The following is a 23,496-nucleotide window of genomic DNA, read 5'->3' on the forward strand; positions in this document are numbered from 1 at the left end:
AAGCATGGCTTGTCCCCTTTGCTAAGCAGGGTCTGTCCTGGTTGCATTTGAACAGGAGACCACATGTGTGAGCACTGTAAGAAATTCCCCTTAGGGGATGGGGCTGATCTAGCAAGAGCAGGCCCCAAGTTCCCTCCCTGGCATCTCTGAAGTCTGTGTAGACAATACTGAGCTAGATGGATCAATGGTCTGACTTTGTATATGGCAGCTGCCTATGTTCCTAATTTTGTGTTGAGTTCTTGGTAGTGAATTAAGCAGTACAGACTTTGGAAAACAAAAAGGCAACTTTATTTCTCAAACAGAACTGGTAGCAAAGTCACAACATTGGTACAGCCAACAGTAAATACATTTATAAAAAAACAACAACATACATAACTTATATGGAGCAAAGGTGCAGCCAGGGCAGTAGAGGCTGCCAGGTCTGTATTACTGCTCAACTCCAGGGTGAGGGAAGAAGGGAGGGAGGGGACAGGGAGGAGAACAGCAGCCAGATGGCAAGGGAGGGGCGGACGCAGTCATTTCACAGCGGCCAGCACCAGTGTGAAACACAGCGGCACACCTGGTGAAAGCTAGACATTCTGCAATCCCTGCCCTGGTTATGCTGCACTGGTCCTGTGCCTCTCAGGGTCAAGAAGGAAAACAGGCAAAGTTCACAGAGACCCACTGGAAACGGACATGACAAGGAAAAAGCAAAACAGCATCTGGGCACCCAGGGCTCTCTAAGGCAGGGCTGCACACCTTTGGCCTTCCTGCAGATGTTGAACTACAACTCCCAGCATCCCTGACTATTGGCTCCTGTGGCTGGAGGGGGTGGGAGTTGGATGGCCAATGTTGTGCAGCCTGGTTTTAAAACTGGGTATAGGAGCAGGATAAATTGGGGGAGCGCTGGTCAGAAGAGAAAGACTGATCAAAACCAGCTTGAAGAAGAGTTGAGGCCAGCTCAGCTCAGCCAGAAGATTAGCCAGCCTTTGAAATTTCACAGTGCATTTGCCACCTGGATGTGCAATACTGCCGTGGGCTAGGAGAGAATGAACCAACAAACTCATTCATAGAAGAGAACTAGGAAGAGTCTTTTATAGGGGCTTCATTCTCAAAGGCACTCATCTCAGACAACACCACCTCAGTGCATTTCCATATGGTAAAGGTTCTCAAACTTGGGTCCTCAGATGTTGTTGGACTACAACTCCCATCATCCCCAGCCACAATGGGGAAGATGGGAATTGTAGTCACAATATCTGGGTACACAAATTTGAGAATCTTTGCCATATAGAAAGCAAGGGAGAAGATGAGAAACCTTGAAATTCTGCAGGGTAGGTCCTTAATAGTCAGATTCGTACAAAGTAAACCTCCATTCCCACTCCTTCCATATACCTACCAAAAGACAGTGTCTTGCTTCAAAATGCAGGGTGTGCACAGAAGTCAACATATAGTTGTTGCACAGTATCTTTGAGCAGAGTAAACCAAAACACTCAGTATAAAAGCCCTGGCTTTTCTTCTCAGTCTCGAGGGCCAGAGGTTTCAGTTAGACAAGACCAATCTGTTCAAGGCATCCGCAGTCAGGCAAGCCATGACTCCAGAGATCTTAGGTTTACAAAAGGAAAAAATAACCAAGCAAAACAAAAACCACAATAATTATTTACTTGGCACCCGGCTGGATTCCTCAAGGGAGATCTTTGGCCCTGTCACAAACCTACCACAACAACAGCTCTGCTGGGTATACCAGCATTGTCACATTCACATTTCCAAGGGCCTGTACCAACAAGAAGTATATTCTGCCAGCCCTTGAACCAGTGGCCTCTTCTCTCAGCAAGGATGTAGGAGAAAGCAAGGAGAAAGCATGAGAATGGGAAAGATCTTCTGGCAAAGAGTGCACAGGGCAGGCATATATATCTCACTGTTTTCCCTTCAGTGTAGCACCCAAAAAGGAAAACTCCTCTTCCACACAAATAGGGCTGGTCACAGTTTTTTTTTCCCCAGGAGGTGAAATTTTGGCATCTTGGAACTCTTATCCGAGAAGGAGTGGAAGAAAGAATGTGGTGTCTGAAGTGAGAGAACATCCCAGAATTCCTAGAGCAGGGGTGTTGTGAGACAAGAACTCCCATCATCCCCAGCCACAATGGCCCAGGGATGATGGAAACTGTAGCCCTAGTCCAAAGATCAACTGGGGACCCAGGTTTGCAAACCTGTGCCCTAGGCCACCAGAAAGAACTCTGGAACAGATACTTGATTGGAACAGAGTTGCAGCCGGCTCAGAAGGAATGGAAGCCATTTCTGACCTGGCCAGACCCTGCACTGAAGTGAAACAAGATGTCAGTACTGGCTCTCTCAGAACTGCTGAACCACCACAGTCTCTGGCACTAGCCACGATTTAAAACTTGTCTTCATATGCTAATCCTCCCCGCCCCAACTCTTCAGGAGTTCCTGAATTCTCTGGCTAGAGAATACTTCACCAATATGACATCTTCAGCGATATGACTCTAAAGCAGTACAGTATTTACCTGAATCCAGGCCTAGGGTGTTCCCTCCCCTCCCCAAGTTATTTGATGTTGGAGGGGTCATCTTAAATTCACAGTGCTCTTAAGGAGATCAGCTTAAAATTCAGCACCCTCCTCTATTCAGGTAAAGAAGGGATCTCTTGTACAGCAGCCACCACAATGGGAAAGAGGGTTTCTTCTTGGTTTCTTGAGTTCAGTACCTATCACTCCTTGAAAGGGCCAATTTCCCATGTCCTTACATCTTTGTAAAAAGCACCCCCAAACACACATGTTTTCCATAACACGGCAAGCAGCAGCTGGAGATGACATTTTCATTGCATGACAGAGGAGCGGGGGAGAAGAGGGCTAACCTCTTCCAGCACTGCAGTCTTGAACCAGATCACCCCTCTTCTGTGGCCGCATTTTTAAAAAATATAAAAAGAAATGGGAGATCCAGATCTCAAGTTTCCTCTAGTCTGGCCTTTATGGAGGAGGAGGATCACTAGAACTGAGAAAAGGGTAGAAACACACAGAAAGAAAATTAAAGGGTAGCTTTACATGACTGCCAAGTCAGTAATCTGGGAACACATCCAGAAAGCATCAGGAATTGGAAGCACACACTCCTGGCAGGCATGACGTCTGAACTTGCCAAAGTCTGATTCCTGCACCTGATTCCCAAGATTCACCTGAGTTCTCCACCCACCTATAACCACAACTTTGAAATTGGGCAGAGAATCTCAAGATTCTGGCTGGAGTTGGGATTCAGGTGGATTCAGACATCACACTCTTCGGGAATGTGCACTCGTGATTCCCAGCCTCTTCTCACCTTACTGACCTGTCAGCAGTCATGTGAAACCACCCAAAGTGCTACAAGCTGATTCCAGAAGTTCAGTTGTTGGTTTGTTTGTTTTTTTAAAAAACTTCCACATGTTAGCAAGCAGAGAGGTAATCATTGAAATGGTGGATGCAAAAGGAGCGAGTGCCAAAGACTGGGTGCACACCTGCACTGGCTTTGGCGTTTTTGAAATGATGGACAATTTGGGAAGGAGCTTGGGGAAAGTAGGGAGTGGTGGCCATGATAGAAGAGAAATAGTTGGACAATCATGCATGGACCAAGGAGAGTTTTGTTTTCCAAACAACCTCTCCAGCTCTCTTCACAGTTTAGTGCCTTGCTCTCTTCACACCAAAACTCAAGTAGGACAAACAAGGAAAACCACTTAGGGCAGGGTGTAGCTTCTTCCCTGCATAAGGCACAGACTGTGAACTGGCAAGAACAGTGCACAAGTCTATGTGGCTACAAGGACAGGGCCATGTTGGACTCCTCCTTCCTTCCCCATGAAAGATTCCATTTTAGGTGGGAAAGTCAGGTTCCTCTGTGCCAGGCCTGCTCAACCTAGGCCCCCCAGCTGTTTTTGAACTATGACTCCCATAACCCCCAGCCACAGTGGCCAACAGCCAGGGATTATGGGGACTGTAGGCCAACATCTGCAGGAAGGCCGAAGTTGAGCAGCACTGATCTATGTCTTAGGTCTGAAGTCACCAATTCTCTGGAGTAATTCTTCCTATTCATCCTTCGAAGAATCTGTTTTGATCACAGATTAGGGCCTAGCTTACCAGTGGAGCAGAATGAAGTGGCAGAAATCCAACATAGTAGGAGGGACTCTCATCACTTTGGAACAAGGTTGAGTGATTGGTGGCAGATTCCTGTACCGAGTAGGAAGTTGGATATGTGGTTAGACTACAACTCATACTGAGCTGGACTATATTGGGAGTTGTAGTCCAATCATATCTGGGAACCCAAGATTGGGGATCCCTGGACTAAGAGACCCCCCACGCTAGAATTCTATCATACCCACTGCTAGCTCAGACGGCTTTAAAAAGAGATTAGGCACATTCAAGGAGGACAAGTCTATAAATGGCTACATGCTACCTGTGAGTTCAGAGGCAGGATGCCTCTGAATACGAGATGCAATGGAACAACGTGGTGGGGGGGCATGCCTTCATTTCCTGCTTGTGGGCTTCCCCAAGGCATCTGGTGGACTACAGCAAGAAACAGGGTGGCACACTAGATGGGCTTTGGGCCTGATTCATCAAGGCTGCTCTTATATTTTTAAAATACTTCCTTATATAACAATTCCCTGTAAGTAAAAAAAACTTGTAACATCAGTGAAAGAGGTTCCAGCCCAGCCTGCTCCCTGCATGCTAGCTATCTGTTTGTATGGAGAAGGGGACATTTAACAATGGCAACTTTCCCCTGCAGTCTGAAATGCTACATACTCTTCTACCATCTAATTCCATCATAATTCATGACTAGAGTAGGCCTAGATCTTTGAGGATCCCCATTTCATCCTGAATGAGTCATCTAGGTAGCCGCATTACTGCCTAACCAGAAAAGTAGATAGATTTCAGAGAGAGGGAAGGAGGCTTTCCTATTTCTAAATATAACAATTCAAGCTTTTTGAGTAGCCAGGAGAGGATATGGAGAACAGTTTGCCCTGGGCAGGGGATTGGCCTGGAGGACCCTCCGAAGGCTCTTCTAACTCCAAAACCCAACAATTCCGCAGCCCTATTAAGATATTACACTGAACTTGTGCAATCTGTGTACAGTGTAGGCAAGTACAGATCTGTATGTAAGTACAGTTATTCACAGGTTCTGCTGAATGCAGGTATAGCAGTTCACTCTGTATCACACCCCTGAGGGACCTGTGTCCAGGTTCACTTTCCAAATGAACACAGGTATAGCCATTCACACAAACACTTATGTGAGCGCACAGCAGTATTCCTTGTAACAGGGATCCCCAGATGTTGGCTACAACTCCCATTATTCCCAGTCAAAGGCCATTGCAGCTGGGGATGATGGGAACTGTAGTAAACATCTGGGAATCCCTGGGAACACTGGTGCGCAGACATCTAATGCAAGTACACTAGAACGTCTGAATAGGGCTTGTGATGAGAGCAGATCCTGGGATCTAGAGAAGACCAGCCAGCCAAGCACACACATTGCGTTGGGAAAGTGAACTAAGAACACCTTAAAGGATGACAGGTGTATTTCAACACCCCCTCCCATACCCCCTTCTTAACAAGTGAGCACCCTCCTACTCCAGAGAGAAACCAGAGCTATTTGTGTGCTCCAAGCTGGCTCCCTCAACTGGGAGATTTCCCCCACTCCTCCCCAGGAGAACCCTCTCTCCCCTTGTCCAAGTGGCAAAAAAGCAGAAGAATCTGGCCTGAACTCAACCTCAAGCCTCTATTTTTGGCCCAGTTTGGCCTCTATAGGCCAGCTGCCATTTTCTCAGAGGCGGGGCGGCTCCCGTGTTGATCAGACAAACGAGGACATAATTTTGAGTGCAAAGGCTCAGAATGGATGCTAAGAAAACAAGAAATGTAGTGTAGAGGCGTAGATGCCGACTGCAGCGGCCCACAGGTTAGCTTAGATTCATCAATTTCCCCATCCGCCCCACCCGCTAGAAGGGTGCTCTAGTCCTTCCCAAATCTTTAGCCAGTCATTGTCACTTCCAAGAGAAAGATTTCGGTGATCTGCTTGAACATTCAAAGTCCTACAGCAAGAAGAGGCCACAGAGAAAGAAGAGCGCCACGTCACAGCAGAGAGATCTCTTTGGTTAATCCAGTCTTGGTTGGTTTGGCGGCATCCAATTCACAAACAAGGCCGCCGTGAGATCCAACATTCATTGCACTCATCACCCATTTGAGGGAGGGAGGTAGCTTGGAGCAGCTGAAAGCCACCACCAATTTCAACACATACAAGGCCGATAAGGGACACCGACTCGAGCGAAACAAGAACCTGAAGTTTCCAGACAGTAGCTGGCGGCCCCGGAGTGGCGCCTTGACGCCGCTATGCTCAACAGTAGCAATGGCCAACAAACCACACAGCAAGCCAGGAATGGCTCCAAAGTCAGCAGAGAAGGGTGGGCTTGGCCAGTCGGGTGTTCGTCACACAGGTGGGGCTGAATCATTTGGCTTCTCTTCCCCCATCCCTTGCCTCTGAAGCACACACCTCCAAACGCCACAGGTGGGGGGTGAGGGAACAAAGTCTTTCATAACACATTCCAGAAACAGGTCTTTTGGGGAAAGCTCCTCTGCCCGACAGCTGGTCTGCCCCTTGCAGAACAAGAGGGAGCCGGGTCCGTCAGGTCATGTAGCGTGTGATGGCTCTCAGGGCGTACAGCAGGGCGGCCTGCATGCGGGCCTCCAGGAGAAGAAGATTGACATGCGCCTGCAAGATGAACAGGGGGGTTGTCAAAAGGAGAAATAGGAGAGCCCTACAAATAAGTGCTAGAGTCCATGAGCCAGCCCCACAAGTTTCGGCCATTGGTACCACCTCAGGGGACAAATGCTCACTGTGGTTTTTGGCAATATCTGCCCCCCTAGAGATGGAATGTGGGTGCTAGCATAGTTGGACTTAACAGTTTTCTTTGTGTCATCGCCTGTTCTTTATCCCTACCCCCAATACGAGCAGGGTCAAATTGCAGTTATTTCTGCATGGAGCTTAGGGTTAGAGCAGGCCTGCTCAACTTAGGGCCCCCTAGCTGTTTTTGAACTACAACTCCCATAATCCCCAGCCACAGTGGCCAATAGCCAGGGACTGTGGGAGTTGTAGGCCAACATTTGCAGAAGGGGGGAAGTTGAGCGCCCTGGGGGGTTAGAGTAACAATTAACAAATTAATCTTTGGAGACATTCCTGCCAATCTTCATTTCCATTTCTCTAACAACACTGATAAAATGTAATAGTAGTTTCTGTGTTTTTAAAACATAATCGCAAATTTGGCCACTGCAGGCCCAGTGGTCAGGACAATAAAACCATGAAAACACACTGAATGCTATTTTCCATATCTAGGGGTATAGACCTTGTCAAAAATTCACAATAAGCATTTATCCCCCCCAGATAAATATAGATGCCATGTGCGTGCCGACGCCTCATGGAGCTTCTTGGAATGTGCACCACCCCAGCAGGAAGCTGCAGGGGGTGATGGAGAGCAGATAAGGGCTTATTCTTCTCTTTCTTAACACTCCTGGGCCCCGCTCTCAAAATGTGCTCGAATCGCAGTTCATGCACATCCCTACGACCTAGACTTACATCATTCTATCTGGTCTGTGAGACTGTGCAAAGAATGTATACACAGATGCATCAAGAAAGTGATGCTAACTTGTACATCCTATCTTTGCCAGAACTGAAACATAACTCTTGGGGGGCCTTGGAGAGGGAAACAAGAAGGCTACACCAAATGGAAAACCTGAGTGGAAGGGATTCAAAGATGAAGAGAAAGGGGCTGACCAGTTTGAGAAGCCACAATCAGTCACTGTACTCTCTTCTAAGCAGAAAGAAAGACATCCAGACCAGCTTTCTAGCTCCAGGACAAGTGGGAGAAAACCACCACCACCACCACCACCCCCGCCGACCCGGCTAGAAAACTGTGTGTTTTACCTTCTCAGAGTGCTTGAAGTGTCTCCAGAAGTGAGTATACATTCGCTTGGTGGTTTTCTCTGGGTAGCAGGCCACAGTTTTGATGTAGATTTTCAAGTTGCGCTCCAAGAGCTGATTCACCTCCCTGTAGTCGTAGTCGTCGTACCTGGAAAGGTGCAGAGATAGGAATGAATGAGGCTGGAGATGCTGGGGACTTGAACCTGGGGCCTTCTGCATGCAAAGCAAATGGTCTGCCACTGAGCTATAGCCCCTCCCAGGAGAAACAGCCATTGTCGACCCACCTAGGCCACAGCACCGCTGCATCTCTCCTTTGAACAGACAGAAGAGATCCACTACTTTAAACAAGGTGCCTCTTTGCTCAGTTAGCAGGGGACAGTACTTAAGACAATCCTGAGCTAAATGGACCGATGGTCTGACTCGGCAGAAGGCATCTTCCTATGCTTCTCATCCTTCAGATAAGTCCATCATCTCTTTACATGGCAGACCCAAGCACAGGACACGTTCTCCCACATCCTTCAAGTGTACCTAACATCCAATTGCTCTCTCTAAACTAAGATGATCCAGTCTCTGAGTCACCCTTGTTTGGCAGGATTCACACAAGTGAGCCACATGGCAGGCTTAGCCATCCACAGTGCTCTTTCCAGGCAGTGCAATAGGCTCCCTCACCGGCATCTATATAAACAAGTCAGCTGGTTTAAAGGAACAGGAGCTCTTAGTGGGCCAGTTGGTATCGTGGCTGCACAACGTCATCCCTCCATCTGTGGCTGGACTACAACTCCCATCATCCCCTGACCATTAGTTACTGTGGCTGTGGATGATGGGAGTTATTGACCATTTACATGTGAATGCCAAACCATGGGCCTTGCACCCTCCTCTTTCTCATGCTTTGGGTTTCCACTCCAGCAATGTCCCCTACAACAGGGGTCCCCAGATGTTGCTGACTACAACTCCAGTTGGAGTAGGCAACTAAGAAAGAGAGTGCCTTCGTGGAACGTAACAGGCAGAATGAGGGACAGATGGCCTACCGAATGCCAAAGATGCAGTGGACGTAATTCCATAAGGCCCTCCGGAGCATGGATGTATCCACACCACTGTGCATGGCGATTGTGTTATATGTCAGGTTATAGACCACCTGGAATTTCTCATCCAGTAGTTGGCCCACATCGGGATACAGGCGGTTGATGAGCGAGTAGCCATGATCTTCCCAGGTGTAATCCTGTAGAGAGAGTAAAATTGGTATAGAGGCTCCAACGAGAGGTATGATAGGAATATAGGAAGCTGCCTTCTACTGAGTCAGACCATCGGTCCATCTAGCTCAGTACTGATGGCGGCTTCTCCAAGGTAGCAGGCAGGAGTCTCTCCCAGCTCTATCTTGGAGATCCAGAACTTGGAGCCTTCTGCATGCAAGTGCTCTTCCCAGAGTGGCCCTATCCTCTAAGGGGAATGTCTTACAGTGCTCACATATAGTCTCTCATTCAAATGCAAACCAGGGTGGACCCTGCTTAGCAAAGGGAACAATTGATGCTTGCTACCACAAGATACTCAAAAGCTCCTTGATACTCAAAAGATCCAGGACTGCAGGACACAAAAACAAGTAAATATTGCACACTGCCGATTTGCAGGATTTATAATTCTGCAAGGCCCATTCAGCCATGAGACTAGCTGGGTGACTCTAGGCCAGTCACTTCTCTCTCAGCCTAACCTGCTTCACAGGGTTGTTGTGAGTAGAAACTTAAGTATGTAGTACACCACTCTGGGCTCCTTGGAGGAAGAGCGGGACATAAAATGTAATTAATTAATTAATTAAATCATGGACAGAATTTACATTTGAGTTTTTCTTGTTGTTGGTCGAGATTACAAACATACAGATAATAGGTACCTGCGCTCGGAAGGTTGGTGGCGTCTGTTCTCCTCTCCTCGTGAAATCTTTGTATCCAAATTCTGGATCTTCCACAAAGCACAAGACATTGGGAGGCAGGGAGTGTTCAGCAATATCTACTAGAGACAAAAGAAAAGAGCATGAGTACCACCAGGAATGCCATCTGAGAACCACCACCACCCCCGCTCCATGATCAGGAAAAGGAGATGCTAATGAAGACTTGGCATATCCCCCAGTATATACTTCATCATAAGGAGATTTCATGCTAGCAGTCTTTTATCCTGGCAAAATACAATTCTTAGCATTCACAGGAATATCCTCCTGAAGCTGCCAGACCAAGGTGAGAAGGTAAGAGGGCTAGCTACCTACTGTGTGCTATCATATTAACTGAGCCCCAATAGCCTTTAACCATTTTTAAAAAAAAAATAAAAAGACAAGCCCATCCTCAACTTTGGGAGGGGACATTTTCAATTAGAAAAGTGGGGTGGGGTGGGGTAAGGTGAGGAGATGCTTTAGCCCTTTCCTTGCCTGCTCTTGCTCTGCAGCAGATCCCTCTCCCGATAGTGTTCCCCACTGCAAAGCATGTGTTTACTTGTGCTTTGAACTTGGGATCTCACCAGAGGAGCGAATTGTTTGATAGGCAATTTGTAGTGAAGATGCACCCAGTGAGGAAAGGGTTAACTATGCTTTCCCCTGCATCTTTATCCTTTTAAAAGAGGCTTTGGGGCCAAATTACATGCACCAACACATCACATGTAGCAAGCCCTTCCTATAAAACAGCAGTGCCAAATACATTTGGGTGCATGGAGCAATGCAGATAGCAGGAGTCTTCTCCAGCCCTACAAAGATGCTTCCTGGGACTTTCTACATGCAAAGCAGACTCTACCACTGCATTACAGCCCCGTCCCCTACATCAGAGTTCCAGAAGATCTTCTACCCCCATACCCCTCACTCCATTAGATGGCTTGCCTCCTCCTTACCTGAGGGAGTAACAAGCAAGCTTTCCCTTTTTTCCATCTCAAAGCGGGTCTCCATCTCCTCCTTCGTGACTTCCTCCTCCTCCAACTGGCATTCCTGTAGCAGCTTCATCCTCTCCATCAACACCTCCACCTCCTCCATAGCATCTGTGCCCTGAGAAAGAGGAGAGAGGGGGCAGGACAAATGGGTCAATTCAAGGAACAGTGGCTGCAAAGCTTAGACATTCGTCTAAGCCTCAGGTCATTCCAGATGTCGCTGAACTACAACTCCCATCACCCCCAGCCAAAGTCATTACAGCTGGGGATGATGAGAGTTGTAGTTCAGCAACATCTTAAAGAGTCACATGTCGCCTACCCTGGCTTTTGAGCTTTATGTCCTATGTTGCTGTTCTAGGACAGTATCATACAAGACAAGAGTTTTATGTGATGCACCAGGGTGCATCAGAGGCACAGGGGTGAAGAAATGTTGGCTCAGTTTATCAGCCAGACAAAATATTTTACTCATCAAGATATGTTGGTGCATTGCTCATCAGGACTTCTTTCACTCGCAGATGAGACCAGCAGATGAGTGGATTTCTGCAGCCCTGATCAGGCAAATTGCTCCAAATGATCCATGCTTCTGCCTTTTTATGTAGGGAATCAGTAAAGACCCACAGTTCTGCACTATAGCCATTCTCTTCCCCACAACCCCAAGCCACTGGCTTGGATGGCTTCAAAAGAAGCTTAGACGAATTCACGGAGGACAGGTCTATTGATGGCTACTAGTCTTGTGGCTATAGGGGGGAGAACTACTTCCATGGAGAATGCTTACGAGCTTGTAGATCATCTTGGGAGTATTTTTTCCGTGCCATAGAAAAAGGACTGAGGTATAGCAAAGCTGCACAACTCTGGCCAGCCACTTGTTGCTGGACTACAGCTCCCATCACCACCAGCCATGGGGGCCAATAGTCAGGGATGATGAGAGCTGCAGCCCAACTTCTGCAAGAAGGCCGAAGCCATGCAGTCCTGAGCTAGTTTGTAGGGCGTGTGCAGAGTGGCTCCATTCTCCACGGCCAATTCCTTCTGCTCGGTACCATTTCCCTCCTCCAGGATGTTCAGGTGTTTACACACCTTAAGAGAAAGTGATCTGCTCCCTTCCACTTACCCCGGAATTGTTCACCCCATCCTCCGAGGCTGGACTGCTATCGCAACTGCGTGGCGAAGGGGGCTGAAAGGCGTGGCCGCCCTCCTGGTCAATTTCCAGATTGATGCCACAGCCAAAGACAAAGGAGGCAAGTGAGTGGTAGTGTGTGAGGAGCACCAGAGCCTGGATGAGTTCTGCAAGGGACCAGCTGTTGTCACCTGTCTTCAGGAGCGTCTGTAAGAGACACACACAAGAGTTTCCCATTTGTTCCAGGAGTTGTCCTTCACTTGACAGAAGCCAGCAGTGGACTGTAGTCGCAGCATAACCTTATACAAAAGGCAGAGCTGCACAACCATATGCCTCTAGCTGCTGCAGGACTACAACTCCCATCATCACCAGCCACAGTGGCCAACCACAGCTGGGGACCCAAGCTGTGCAGCCCAGCCACGAGGTTCTCAAGCTTGGATCTCCAGGTGCTGGACTACAACTCCCATCATCCCGTTACAATAGCTACAATTCCCTTAAGGGATGAGCTACGACTGTCCATCCAAATGCAAACCAAGGTGAACCCTGCTTAGCAGAGGGGACAACCCATGCTCAGAACCACAAGACCAGCTCACCATTATCTACATGAAAATATAAGCCTGCCTTATACCTAGACAAACCACAGGTCCATCTGTCCCAGTACTATCAACCCGGGGAAGCCTCACCTATCCCATCTCCTATCCAGTCCTTTTAGCAGGAGATTCAGTCATCTGCCTGCAAAGCAAAAGAGACTAAATCTCCTAGAGACTGAATCGTCTGCCTGCAAAGCACGTCCTCTACCACAGAGCTGTGCCACCTCCTTAGAAAGAAGAGGTGAGGGAGGGATCTTTTTGGAGTCTCGGTGGATGGGTTAGCTCCTGGGAAATAACTGTCTCTCTGCAATCAACCTCACTAATAAATTGTGGGCGCTGAAAATATCCAGGACTCAGGCCCACCTTGATAAACAAACTCAATCATACCTCCAAAGAATAATTACATAGGTTTTTAAAAGTCCCGAATATTAAAATCTACAAAGGCAGAAGCAGAACAGAGCTAGGCGAGACTCCCTTACTTCCCTAGATCCTAGCAGTAAGCTAGATTAGTTAGCAGTAACCCCTGCTAAGTAAGTAAAGATACACCTTTTAAGGTGGTTATTCTCTTACATTCAGCAGGGGTAGAGCAACTGGCCATATCCAGCCCCAGCACAGCATCCCTCCAGTGGCTGTTGCTGGTATCTGCCTTATGCTTTTTTTTTTTAAGATTGTGAGCCCTTTGGGGGCAGGGAGCCATCTTTATTTATTTATATCTATGTAATTTGATATATCTTTGGGATTTTTTGTTGAAAAGTGGTATATCATTATTGATAGTAGTAGTATTGGATCATCCAGGTTTGTGTCTCTTTCCAGCCCCATGATGCAGAAACAGCTACCCGGGGCGGGGTGTGTGGGGGGGGGATTAGCTGCATGGCTCACAGTTCCAAGTACATTGCAGCCATTCCCAGGACTCACCTCAATGTGCTCCTTGGTAATCAGCCAGGGTCGGTGAGCCAAGATCTTGTTTATTTCATTGAGGTTCCTCAGTTTCTGCGGGGCATACTGTAAGCCTCGCAGCCACTTGGGGTCCCCGCCCACTTGCAGGAACTCCCCCATGTGGAAGCCAACCAGATAGGAGCACTGATGTCTAGCAGCAGCCTGGGGAAAGAGAGCACCAGTAAGACACTCACCAGCAAGGGGTTGTCAGTAGGACTGAAAAACACACATGGCCTCTGAGCAGGGCTTGACTCGGACAACGGTGCACCTCCCTCCCCCTTTCCCCCTCCCCTCATGAGCGCCAATGGGCAGCGCTTACTTTCTGACGGCTGAAGAGGTGCTGAGGTCAAGGCTGCCTGGGAGCGTCAACTCCAGATTCCAGACACTTGGCAACCACCACAGGTCAGCAGCAGCGCCAGATTTTTTAAAGCTCCGAACTAGCAGACTTTACAAGCATTCATGTATTTAAGCTTTTGAGAGGTGCAATCCTGCACATTAAAGAGATGGAAGTCCTAAGCTTCAAAGAACCCTTTCCCCCCTGTCATTCTGCCCAGTACTAGAGGTCATCCTTCAGCAAGCTACATCCACACTGCAAGTATTCAGAGATAACCTTGCTTTAGTTATCTGCACTCTCAACATCTAGATCAGATTACTGCAACACATCATAGGCAGGGCTGCCCTTGAAGACTGTTTGGGAACTTCGGCTGGTGCCCAATTGTTAATTGGGACATTCTAGCACGTGAAATTGAAGCACATTTCACAAGTGCTTCACTGGTTCCCAATATATTTCTGGACACAATCTGAAGTACTGGTTCTGATCTTTAAAGCTCTGCATAAATGGAAGACAAGAACATAGGAAGCTGCCGTATACCAAATCAGGGGATCAGAGACAGGGTCTTTTTAGTGGTGGCTGCTGGCCTTGGAATGCCCTCCCAGATGAGTTTCACCATACTCCTTCAAGACACAAAGGCCCCCTTTTTTAGAGAAGCATTTTAGTCGGTTTCTGATAGGTTTTAATCTCTTAATCTGACTTTTATTGAGTCTTGTTTTTAACTGAATTTTATTAGTTTTCTACTGTTTTATCTATTTTACTGTCTGCAAGGTACTCCAAGCAGTATTGCACTGGAGTGGTGGGATACAAATATTTTAAGCAAATAAACGCTAAGAAAATGGTTAATAGGGTTCTCATGTAGAGGAGACGTATTTAACAGGGTGGGGACTAGTACACGCCAACAGATTCCCATCTTATCTTAGAATTTGGAGCATCTTTGAGATCAAACTCCCCAAAAGGCTGGATCCCCCCCCTGCTCTTCACTTACCATGATGGCAATGTAATGGCGTTTGTGATATGGCAGAGGACCGTCCATCCGCAGCAGGAGGTACTGAGTCTTCCAGAAGCTGGTGAGATACTCCGGATGCAGCCCCATCACCATGGTAATGTTATCCACTCTGCCCGTTGCAACAAATGCCTCTATGAAGAGGCGCCGTTGGGCACTCTCTACCCCTTCTTGTAAGATCTAGAGATAGGAAGAGGGGAGGAGAAATACAAAGCATTTATGTAGCACTTGTGGAGAGACCAAAACACTTCACATACATTGGGAGTTACCAACCTTGGGTCCTCAGATGTTGCTGGACTACAACTCCCATCACCCAGAGCCATTGCGAAAGGATGATGTGGATTGTAGTCCAATAACATCTGGGGTGATGGGAGCTGTAGCCCAAAAGCCATTATGGCTGGGGATGATGGGAGTTGTAGTCCAATGACATCTGGGGATCCAAGGTGTCCCCGACATACATAATTGTGGCAATCTTTCCAGCCACCCCAAAAGGTAGGCTGATATTATCCTCCTCCATATTGCAGGCAGACAGGTGGCTGGCAAAGAGGTGGTTGCTTGCCCAAGAAACCTTGTGAGCTCATGGCTGTGGAGAGAATGGAGCTGTGGACTTGTAAACTCAGGCTCGTAGCCACTGTGATCCCTGCCCTGCATGAAAATCTTTCATTTCTTGATATAGTGGCTGACATACAGTGAAAGGACACACCGGTGCAGCAAGAGAGCAGCCTAACAGAATTCTTCAGTACCGAGGTTGAAGCCTGAGCCACGGGATCAACTGGTACACTGGCCTCTGGTGTGTTCACCGAGATCCCCGGTGGGGAGGAAACGGGCTGTAAGCCCTGGGCCAAAGGAGAAGCGCTCGAAGAGACCTGCATAGTAGGAGGTGTGTCCGATCCCGAACACTTGAAGGCTTGTTCCCAAAGCCAAGAACAAAGACCCGATGCTCGATTCTTGCATGCCTGTTTGGTAAAGGCTGCACGGTGCAGGCAAGAACCAACTTTATGGGCCTCGCCCAAATAAAAAAAGGCAAATTTTGTGGCCATCGGTCGAGGGGATCTTAGATCTGCAGCAACCACACTGCTTAAAGTTTGTAGTCTTGGCCATAGGCCAGTGAAGGACCAAGGAAAACATAGCACGCTGGGCCCAAGGGCCACGACGGAACGGCAAAAATCCATGGGGGGGGTACCGGGGAGGAAATAAAAACGCTAATGAAGGGGAATACTAGCAATAGCAATAGCAATAGCACTTACATTTATATACCGCTTTATAGCTGGAGCTCTCTAAGCGGTTTACAATGATTTAGCATATTGCCCCCCAACATTCTGGGTACTCAAAATATAGGGTAAAATATAGGGTAAAACCCAGCAAGAGTAGATACTTAACAGCGTGATCTAGCAAGGAATGCTCAACGATGTGTCTTCTATTGCGGACGAAGAAAGACTGAAGAGGGAAGCCCGCACAGCCACCTTGGGGGCGAGGTTACCGCCAAACCCCATGCTAACTGGGCAAAGAGGCACCTTTGACCGTGGTGATTCTCTTTATTTAGCAGGGGGAGAGTAACTGGAGTAACTGGCCCTATCCACCCCCAGCACAGTACTTCCAGTGACTGTTGCTGGTGTGTGTCTTATGTTTCTTTTTAGAATGTGAGCCCTTTGGGGACAGGGAGCCATCTTATTTGTTTTATTTCTCTTTGTAAACCGCCCTGAGTCATTTTTGGAAGGGCGGTATAGAAATTGAATTAATAATAATAATATTTTTTTAAAAAGTTAAAACTCTAGCTTGGAAGCTCCGATGTGGTCTCTGCGCAAGCGCAAAGCCTATTCGTGTAAAGCACAGAGATCACGTCAAATAACTTTATTCCTATGTGGGCATGCATTTCCTACTTATCTCGTAAACTATTTAAAAACAGAGAACTTCACAGCTTTCTCCCAGTTGCTCTGATGCACCCAATGAAGGAGGCTATTGCCTATGGAAAGCTCATGTCAAAACAATGGTCTACTACTACTACGAATACGTATATACCGCTTTTCAACAAAACTTCCCAAAGTAGTTTCCATATATATAAATAAAGATGGCTCCCTGTCCCCAAAGGGCTCACAATCTAAAAAGAAACACAAGATAAACATCAGCAACAGCCACTGGAAGGATGCGGTGCTGGGGTTGGATAGAGCCGGTTGCTCTCCCCCGCTCAAGAAAGTCACCACTTTAAAAAAGGTACCTCTTTGCTCAGTTAGCAAGGGAAACTGCTAATTGGTCCTTACTCCTTCAAGCCTATTAGCCCACCCCCACCACCGCCAAAGTGTACAAAACAAAGGCCTAACCAGATGCCAGTTTATAAATTCAGTTTAACAGTCACAGCTGCACCATTGTGGAAAGGGGAATAATCTTCACACAGGGCTTTTCAGCAACTCCAAAACAATGAGATCCAGAGGTCGTTCACACAATCCAAAACTCTATTCTACCCGGGTTTGAGAGCTGGGTGTGCTCCCAATTTCCAGTGTGGAAGCAGGGTAGGAGGAAAAGCTTTTCCTCCCACCTTGCTTCCACACCATCCCTTCTACCCAGGTTTTTCCCTTGCCCTGCTTCCACAAAACCGAAAACTGGGAGCACACACAGCTCCCAAACCTGGGTTGAACACAGTTTTTTGATTGTGTGAATGATCTCCCAGCGTCTTGGGCAAACCATACTAACCTAAAAGCAAAGATCCTGAAAGGGCACACCCATCTTCCTCTCTAATGGGAGAAAACCTCTCAGCTCTCTTAGGGGATCGTGAATGGGGCAGCCAGCAGAAAATGGGAGAAACTTATCTGCTCCTCACAGCAGCTCACCACCTGACGCAATCTGGCTTTTTTGCTCAGTTCAGAAAAGTGCCTGCCCAGCCCAGCCCAGCACACACCTCCCTGCCCTTTCCCCTCGGCAGGGGACACTCAAACACACGGGTCCTCGGCTCCGGGAGTCAAAAATCCCTCCAGATGACGTCTCTGGAAGCAGAAAGTGTCTGGATGGCCAGCACCAGAGAACTGTCCAGGAACACAGTGATAGAGTTTCCAGCCCTGGCAGCCAAAAATGGCTGGGTCACGGGCGGGGGGGGGGGGCGCTCTGGAAAGGAGGGGAGAGGTGGTGGAGCTGGCGCAAGGCCAGCCAGAGGGGAAAGAAACAGCTGCCAGAACTCAAGCGGCTTCTTCCCCAGGCAAAAAACGGCAGTCAAGGAGGACTGGTTGGCCACGTGTCCGGGAGGCCCTCTGCGGCCTGCCAGGGGAATCCAACAGGGCCGCAAGAGTGTCGGCCGGGGTGGTTGACATGACACTCCTTCTCCGATATGTTGTTTGTGCAGGCAGGACAGGAAGGTCACTTGATAAATCAGGGGATGACGACATTGCAGGGCAATGCTACCGCCTGTCTCACAAACTCCCATCGCACCGGCCCCAAGCAAAAAAAAAATAAATAAAGGAAGGCAGCCCAGGACTCTGTTGCCTCACTCCACCCCAACTGTCAAAGGTGCCCAGCGGCAGAGCCAGCTGCCTCCCGCCCAGAAGCACGGCACGGAGGGTGGGGTGGCAGTAAAGGATTAAGACCTCACATGCCTCCGAGTTGACTGCAGCACTCGACTCTTTTTACAGCCACTTGCAGAGACTGTGGAGAGGAAGAGGAGAAAGAGAGAGAGAAAAACAGCTCCATTGCTTTTGGGCAATGAGAGAGGCACAGGAGAGTTAGAGCAGGCCTTCTTGACTAGTTTTCTTGGGATCTCAGAGCCGGACAATGGACACTTGACTAAATTACTGGCTTTGTGATGGGCACTGTAGCCCTGAGATCAGGAGGCGTATAGCATTTGGAAGAACCGCAATGATCAGCATGAGTAAAATTTGGAAGAGCAAAGGTATTAGTCTCCTAACCAAATACAGATTAGTTAATGCAATAATACTTCCAATAGCCACATATGGCTGTGAAACTTGGACTTTGAAGAAGGCAGATAGGAGAAGGATGGAGGCTTTCAAGGTGTGGCGTTGGAGGCGACTGTTACGTATCCCATGGACAGCGAGAATTACGAATAAGGAAGTTTTGAATCGAGTTAAACCAATAATATCGCTAGAAACTAAGATTACTAAACAAAGACTGACATATTTTGGTCATGTCATGTGAGCTGATTCACTTGAAAAGACAATTATGCTGGGAATGATCAGCGGAAGGAGGAGACGGGGACAGCCTTGTATTTGGTGGCTGGATATTATAAAAAATGACACTGGAATGACCATGGCGGAATTAAAGGAAGCTGTACGAGATAGGACAGTATGGAGTGCATTGATCCATAGAGTGAACGAGAGTCGGACACGACTGAGCAGACAGAGAGAGAGAGAGATGGGCATTGTGAAGGGGGAAGATAAATGGGTTTATTTACCCTCCCCCTCAGATAATTTTAGGAACATAGGAAACTGCATTCTACCGAGTCATTCCACTGGCCCATCTAGCTCAGTATTGTCTACCCAGACTGGCAGCGGCTTTTCCAAGATTTCAGGATTGTCTCCAAGGTTGTATGTCCATGGAGATGCCTTGGAACCTTCTGCCTACAAGCATGCAGGTGGTCTTCCCAGAGAGATCTCATCCCCTAAGGGGAATATCTTACAGATGCTCACAGATGTAATCTCCCATTCAAATGCAAACCAAGGTGGATCCTGCTTAGATCCTTCCTGGCAGCATCTCCAAGATAGGGCTGAAAGAGACTCCTGCCTGCAACCTTGGAGAAGCCGCTGCCAGTCTGTGTAGACTATACTGAACTAGATGGACCAATGTTTTGACTTGGTATAAGGCAGCTTCCTATTTTCCTAGAATTATCTGATCTCCTTGGCACTTTCAATAAAACTGGAACAATGTGAGAAGAGGGGACCTCTCTGTAAAACAGGCAGTAAAGAAGCACATGCCCTACTGTTTCTATAGCCCCCCTTGACATGGGCAAGTCTGTTCAGATCTGGGAATAATATGGTATAAAATAATACTTAAAAAAGAAAGACTGACAAGATACACAACACGAATTGGGATTCTTGGGGCACCATAAAGACTGAGACATGTACTGCAGCATAAACTTTCATGGGCTACAGTCTGCATCATTAGGTGAAATAGCTTTGCAAAAACAAATGTGTTAGTCTTTAAGGAGTCTTCAAGCTACATGGGACTAACATGGAGACCCTGCTGGAAGCTGTTGCAAGAAGAATACAAGATTGAATCCGCAGGTATCTGGTTAATCATCAGCCCAAATCTATTTAGTTTGCCAGTAGTCAAGAACCTCAATACACTACAAATCAGTTTTTAAGTGCTGGAATTTGCCCCCTGGGAATTGTCCTCTTGTGTAGTAACTGAAAAGCTTGCTGGGTACTTCTTAATTTTTTTCAAGAAATATAGACAGACTCCTGCCTGCAGCCTTAGAGAAGCTGCTGCCAATCTGGGTAGAAAATACTGAACTAGATGGACCAATGGTCTGACTCCATATAAGGCAGCTTCCTGTGTTCTGTCCACTTCACTGCTGGGACTGTAGAGGGTCCTCTGAGGTCATGCAGCTGCTGCATGTACATACAGAGCCCCTGGTCAACACAATCTCAGAGCTTCTTCATACACTGTGTCTCAGCTGATGTTAGGACACATCCCAATATTTCTTTATTAAAAATAAAATCCCAAGGTGATTCACAACACATATATTAAAAACAGTAAAGTCTATAAGCATTAAACACACACAGTCAGTAAAACATTAAAATACAGCACACAGAAGCAGCCAAGGCAGCCTCGCTTAAGACAACCGTCTGAGGTCTCAACCACATACATGAGAACATCTATGCTCTAGAACAGGGATGCACAATTTTGGCCTGCCTGCAGATGGTGTACTACAACTCCCATAATCCCCAATATAGGACACAGTGGCTAGGGATGATGGAAGTTGTAGTTCAAAAATAGCCGGGGGACCTCAGTTGTGCAGTCCTGCTCTAGAAAGAGTCCCTGGTCTACCTGCATAACTTCAACCATCACACTGAGGGATGCAACAGTTGCGCCGTTTTGCCATGCACCACTGTAGCTTGCCATATCAGCCCTTCAATAACATCCCATGGCTTCTTCAAAAAATTATCTAGGATAACCTGATGCCCACTGTTTTCTTCCACAGTTTACAGATGGGACATGGAGACAGAAATTTTTAATTTGCTCAGGGGATGGGGCCACAGCTCAATGGTAGAGCATCTGTTTTGCACAAAGACAGTCACAGGTACAATCCCCCTGGCATCTCAGTAGGACTAGGAAAGACTATTGCCTGAAACCTTGGGGAGCTGCTGCCAGTTAGTGCTGGCAACACTGAGTGCGACGGAGCAATGGTTTGACTCAGTATAAGGCAGTGTCATATGTACACACCGCCACACAACAGTTATGGAGCCCAGCCAGCCAGCGCCACGTTGATCTGTGCTGCAAAAGCAAATCTAGTGGCATCTTACACATATACTGTAGCACAAATTGCCATGGACTATGGTACTTTGTGGAGTGACAACATGTGTTAAGTCTTTTAAGCCACTGGACAAATCATATCATTAAAACAATAGCAACAACAATAATCTGCATGCTATGAAGTGCTCACTGGCTCCCCCTCCCCGCCCAAATGAGAGTCAGGCTCTTTTCAGGTCACTTCCAAACTTTCTGGTGGTAACACTTTGCGTTCAGGTCCCCCACAACAGTGTGTCACCAGGTCCCACACACACCACATGCCAGATGTGCATACCACCAGGACGTGCAACAGGTAGAAGATGGGGGGGGGGAGAGAGAGTCAGAGAGAGTGAGAGTGCAAAGCTGCCCAAGTCACACTTACCTCTTCTACTGGGATGAACGAGCTGGGGCCTCTTCCCAACTGCCGGGGAATTTTTATTCCTCTGTCCTGGAAAGAAAAAAGGAAGGCTGTTCAACACGCCCATCTCGCCAAAGCCCTCCACTCTCAGGACTTCAAAGCGGAGCCTGCCTCTGCCCCCCTTTCACCCCGATGGAGGCTGCACATCACCCAACAGCTCAGAAGCAGGCACAGCGACAGAGAGCCGACAGCAAAGGCTGTGGAATTTCTCAGGACTGCTCTTCTGATGAGATGTCTTTTCCCTCTGCGCAGCCTCCCCGAAAGCCACTCAGTAGCAATAAGCCCAGAGGGACTGCATCAGACACACCTGCCCAGAACTGGTTAGCCCAGCAGGAATTGACCACCGACTTGCTGGCCCTGTGAACCTTCCTACAAGGCCGCGGGAGGGGAGGCAAAGGACAAGTTCCCTCCCTTTCCCAACAAGAGATCAAGATCTAGAGGAGGAGCTGGTCTCCCCCACCAGATCACACTCTTGACACAATGCCTCTGCCTGATGAAACAGCCCAGTCCAGTTGCAGGGAGCAATCCCTTCCTTCAGCAAGAGTCTAGGCTTACATCAGCAGAGTCTATTACACTGCCACTTTCCCAAGGCTCTTTAACCTAGCTTCTCTTTCCGATTCTAAAAACCTGTGGTGCCAAGGTAAAGAGCCTTAGGCTGAAAGATAGCTGAACTTAGGAGCTGCCACAGCCAAACTGCTGAACTCCATGACAAGGCAAATTAGAAGGCAGAACAAAACAAAGCGGTCTTTTGCTCACTCAGAGAACTAGTCAGGGGTGCAATTCCCCAATATGATCATCATCATCTATTCAATTTCTATACCACCCTTCCAAAAATTGCTTTAGTCGATTAGTAGAACAGTGGATTTCTGCAGCCCTGGCCAGCAAGGCCAATGGCTGCAAGGCAGCCAACGCAGAGAAGCCTTGCCAGTCGAAAGGCCGTGCAAAGCAGGCTGGGAGAGCATCCAGGAGAGGTTGGCAGGGGATATACCTGTGGCTCAGATCAGTTACTCCCAACAAACCAAGATACAAAATGGCCTGCAGTGCCAGCTTCAAGTTTCCTCCATATCTCAGGCTGGGCAACTGTGGGTCCCCCTCTGTGTCTGGACCTAGCCAGAGAATTTCTGGCTGAGCTGAAATTTGAACTGGGAAATTCTTGTCTCACAGACTTTATAGTCTTACCCACTCTGCTATACTGGCTCTGCAAAGGAATTCCGCCCCCCACCCCATGCATGGTAATCCAAAAATGAGTATCACCCATGCACCTGGCAACCACAGCTTCCCATTTCTTCACCATGAAGGATCCTCTCAAAGTTAATTATATCCAGCAATAATCTGTAAACTTAGGCCCAGCCCTCAGGCTCATTATGTAGCTTTTTATGTGGCAGTCAGTACTAAACAAGCTACTTACTGTTGAATTAAGATGTACAATTACAGGTAGCAGAAACTCTTTTCCTTTAATCATTGGGTACCAAAGAATTGTTGACAGGGAAAGAAAATGACAAGAAGCCTCACTTTCTCCCACGGAATCAGAACCACAGACATGATCTTCAAGCCAGGAGTTCTCCGTTTGGGTCCCCAGATGTTGTTGAACAGGACTACAACTCCCATCATCCACAGCCACAATGGCCAAGGGATGATGGGAATTGTAGTCTAATAACATCTGGGGACCCAAGGCTGAGAACCCGTGCTTCAGGCATAGTCAAAGGTACCAACAAATGCCGATGCTTTCTTGTGAAAATCTTTGGATTTTCAGGAGCACTTTGTTCCAAACTTCATGCTATCAAAGCTAGGGATGTGCCCGGACCGGTCCGGAGGCCATTCTAAAGGGAGGTATCCTGCCGC

At 47.8% G+C, this 23,496-nt stretch overlaps 1 protein-coding gene across 3 annotated transcripts in view; it reads right to left on the reverse strand.

Moving 5' to 3' along the window:
- Positions 1 to 265: 265 nt before the first annotated feature.
- Positions 266 to 23,496, reverse strand: part of SESN2 (sestrin 2) — a 59,151-nt gene continuing 35,920 nt past the window's right edge. For 2 of the 3 annotated variants that reach the window (XM_053267243.1, XM_053267245.1), the window contains exons 2-10: positions 21,619 to 21,684; positions 14,769 to 14,966; positions 13,429 to 13,611; positions 11,918 to 12,130; positions 10,777 to 10,927; positions 9,797 to 9,915; positions 8,943 to 9,133; positions 7,918 to 8,062; positions 266 to 6,708 (exon numbers count right to left, since the gene is read on the reverse strand). In XM_053267243.1, coding sequence (XP_053123218.1) covers positions 6,622 to 6,708; positions 7,918 to 8,062; positions 8,943 to 9,133; positions 9,797 to 9,915; positions 10,777 to 10,927; positions 11,918 to 12,130; positions 13,429 to 13,611; positions 14,769 to 14,966; positions 21,619 to 21,684 — 1,353 coding nt within the window. In that variant the 3' untranslated portion in view covers positions 266 to 6,621. The remainder of the gene's footprint in view (positions 6,709 to 7,917; positions 8,063 to 8,942; positions 9,134 to 9,796; positions 9,916 to 10,776; positions 10,928 to 11,917; positions 12,131 to 13,428; positions 13,612 to 14,768; positions 14,967 to 21,618; positions 21,685 to 23,496) is intronic. The other variant, XM_053267244.1, reaches the window with a different exon arrangement.

The sequence above is a fragment of the Hemicordylus capensis genome, chromosome 7 (genome assembly GCF_027244095.1).
Source record: "Hemicordylus capensis ecotype Gifberg chromosome 7, rHemCap1.1.pri, whole genome shotgun sequence".
Lineage (NCBI taxonomy): Eukaryota > Metazoa > Chordata > Lepidosauria > Squamata > Cordylidae > Hemicordylus > Hemicordylus capensis.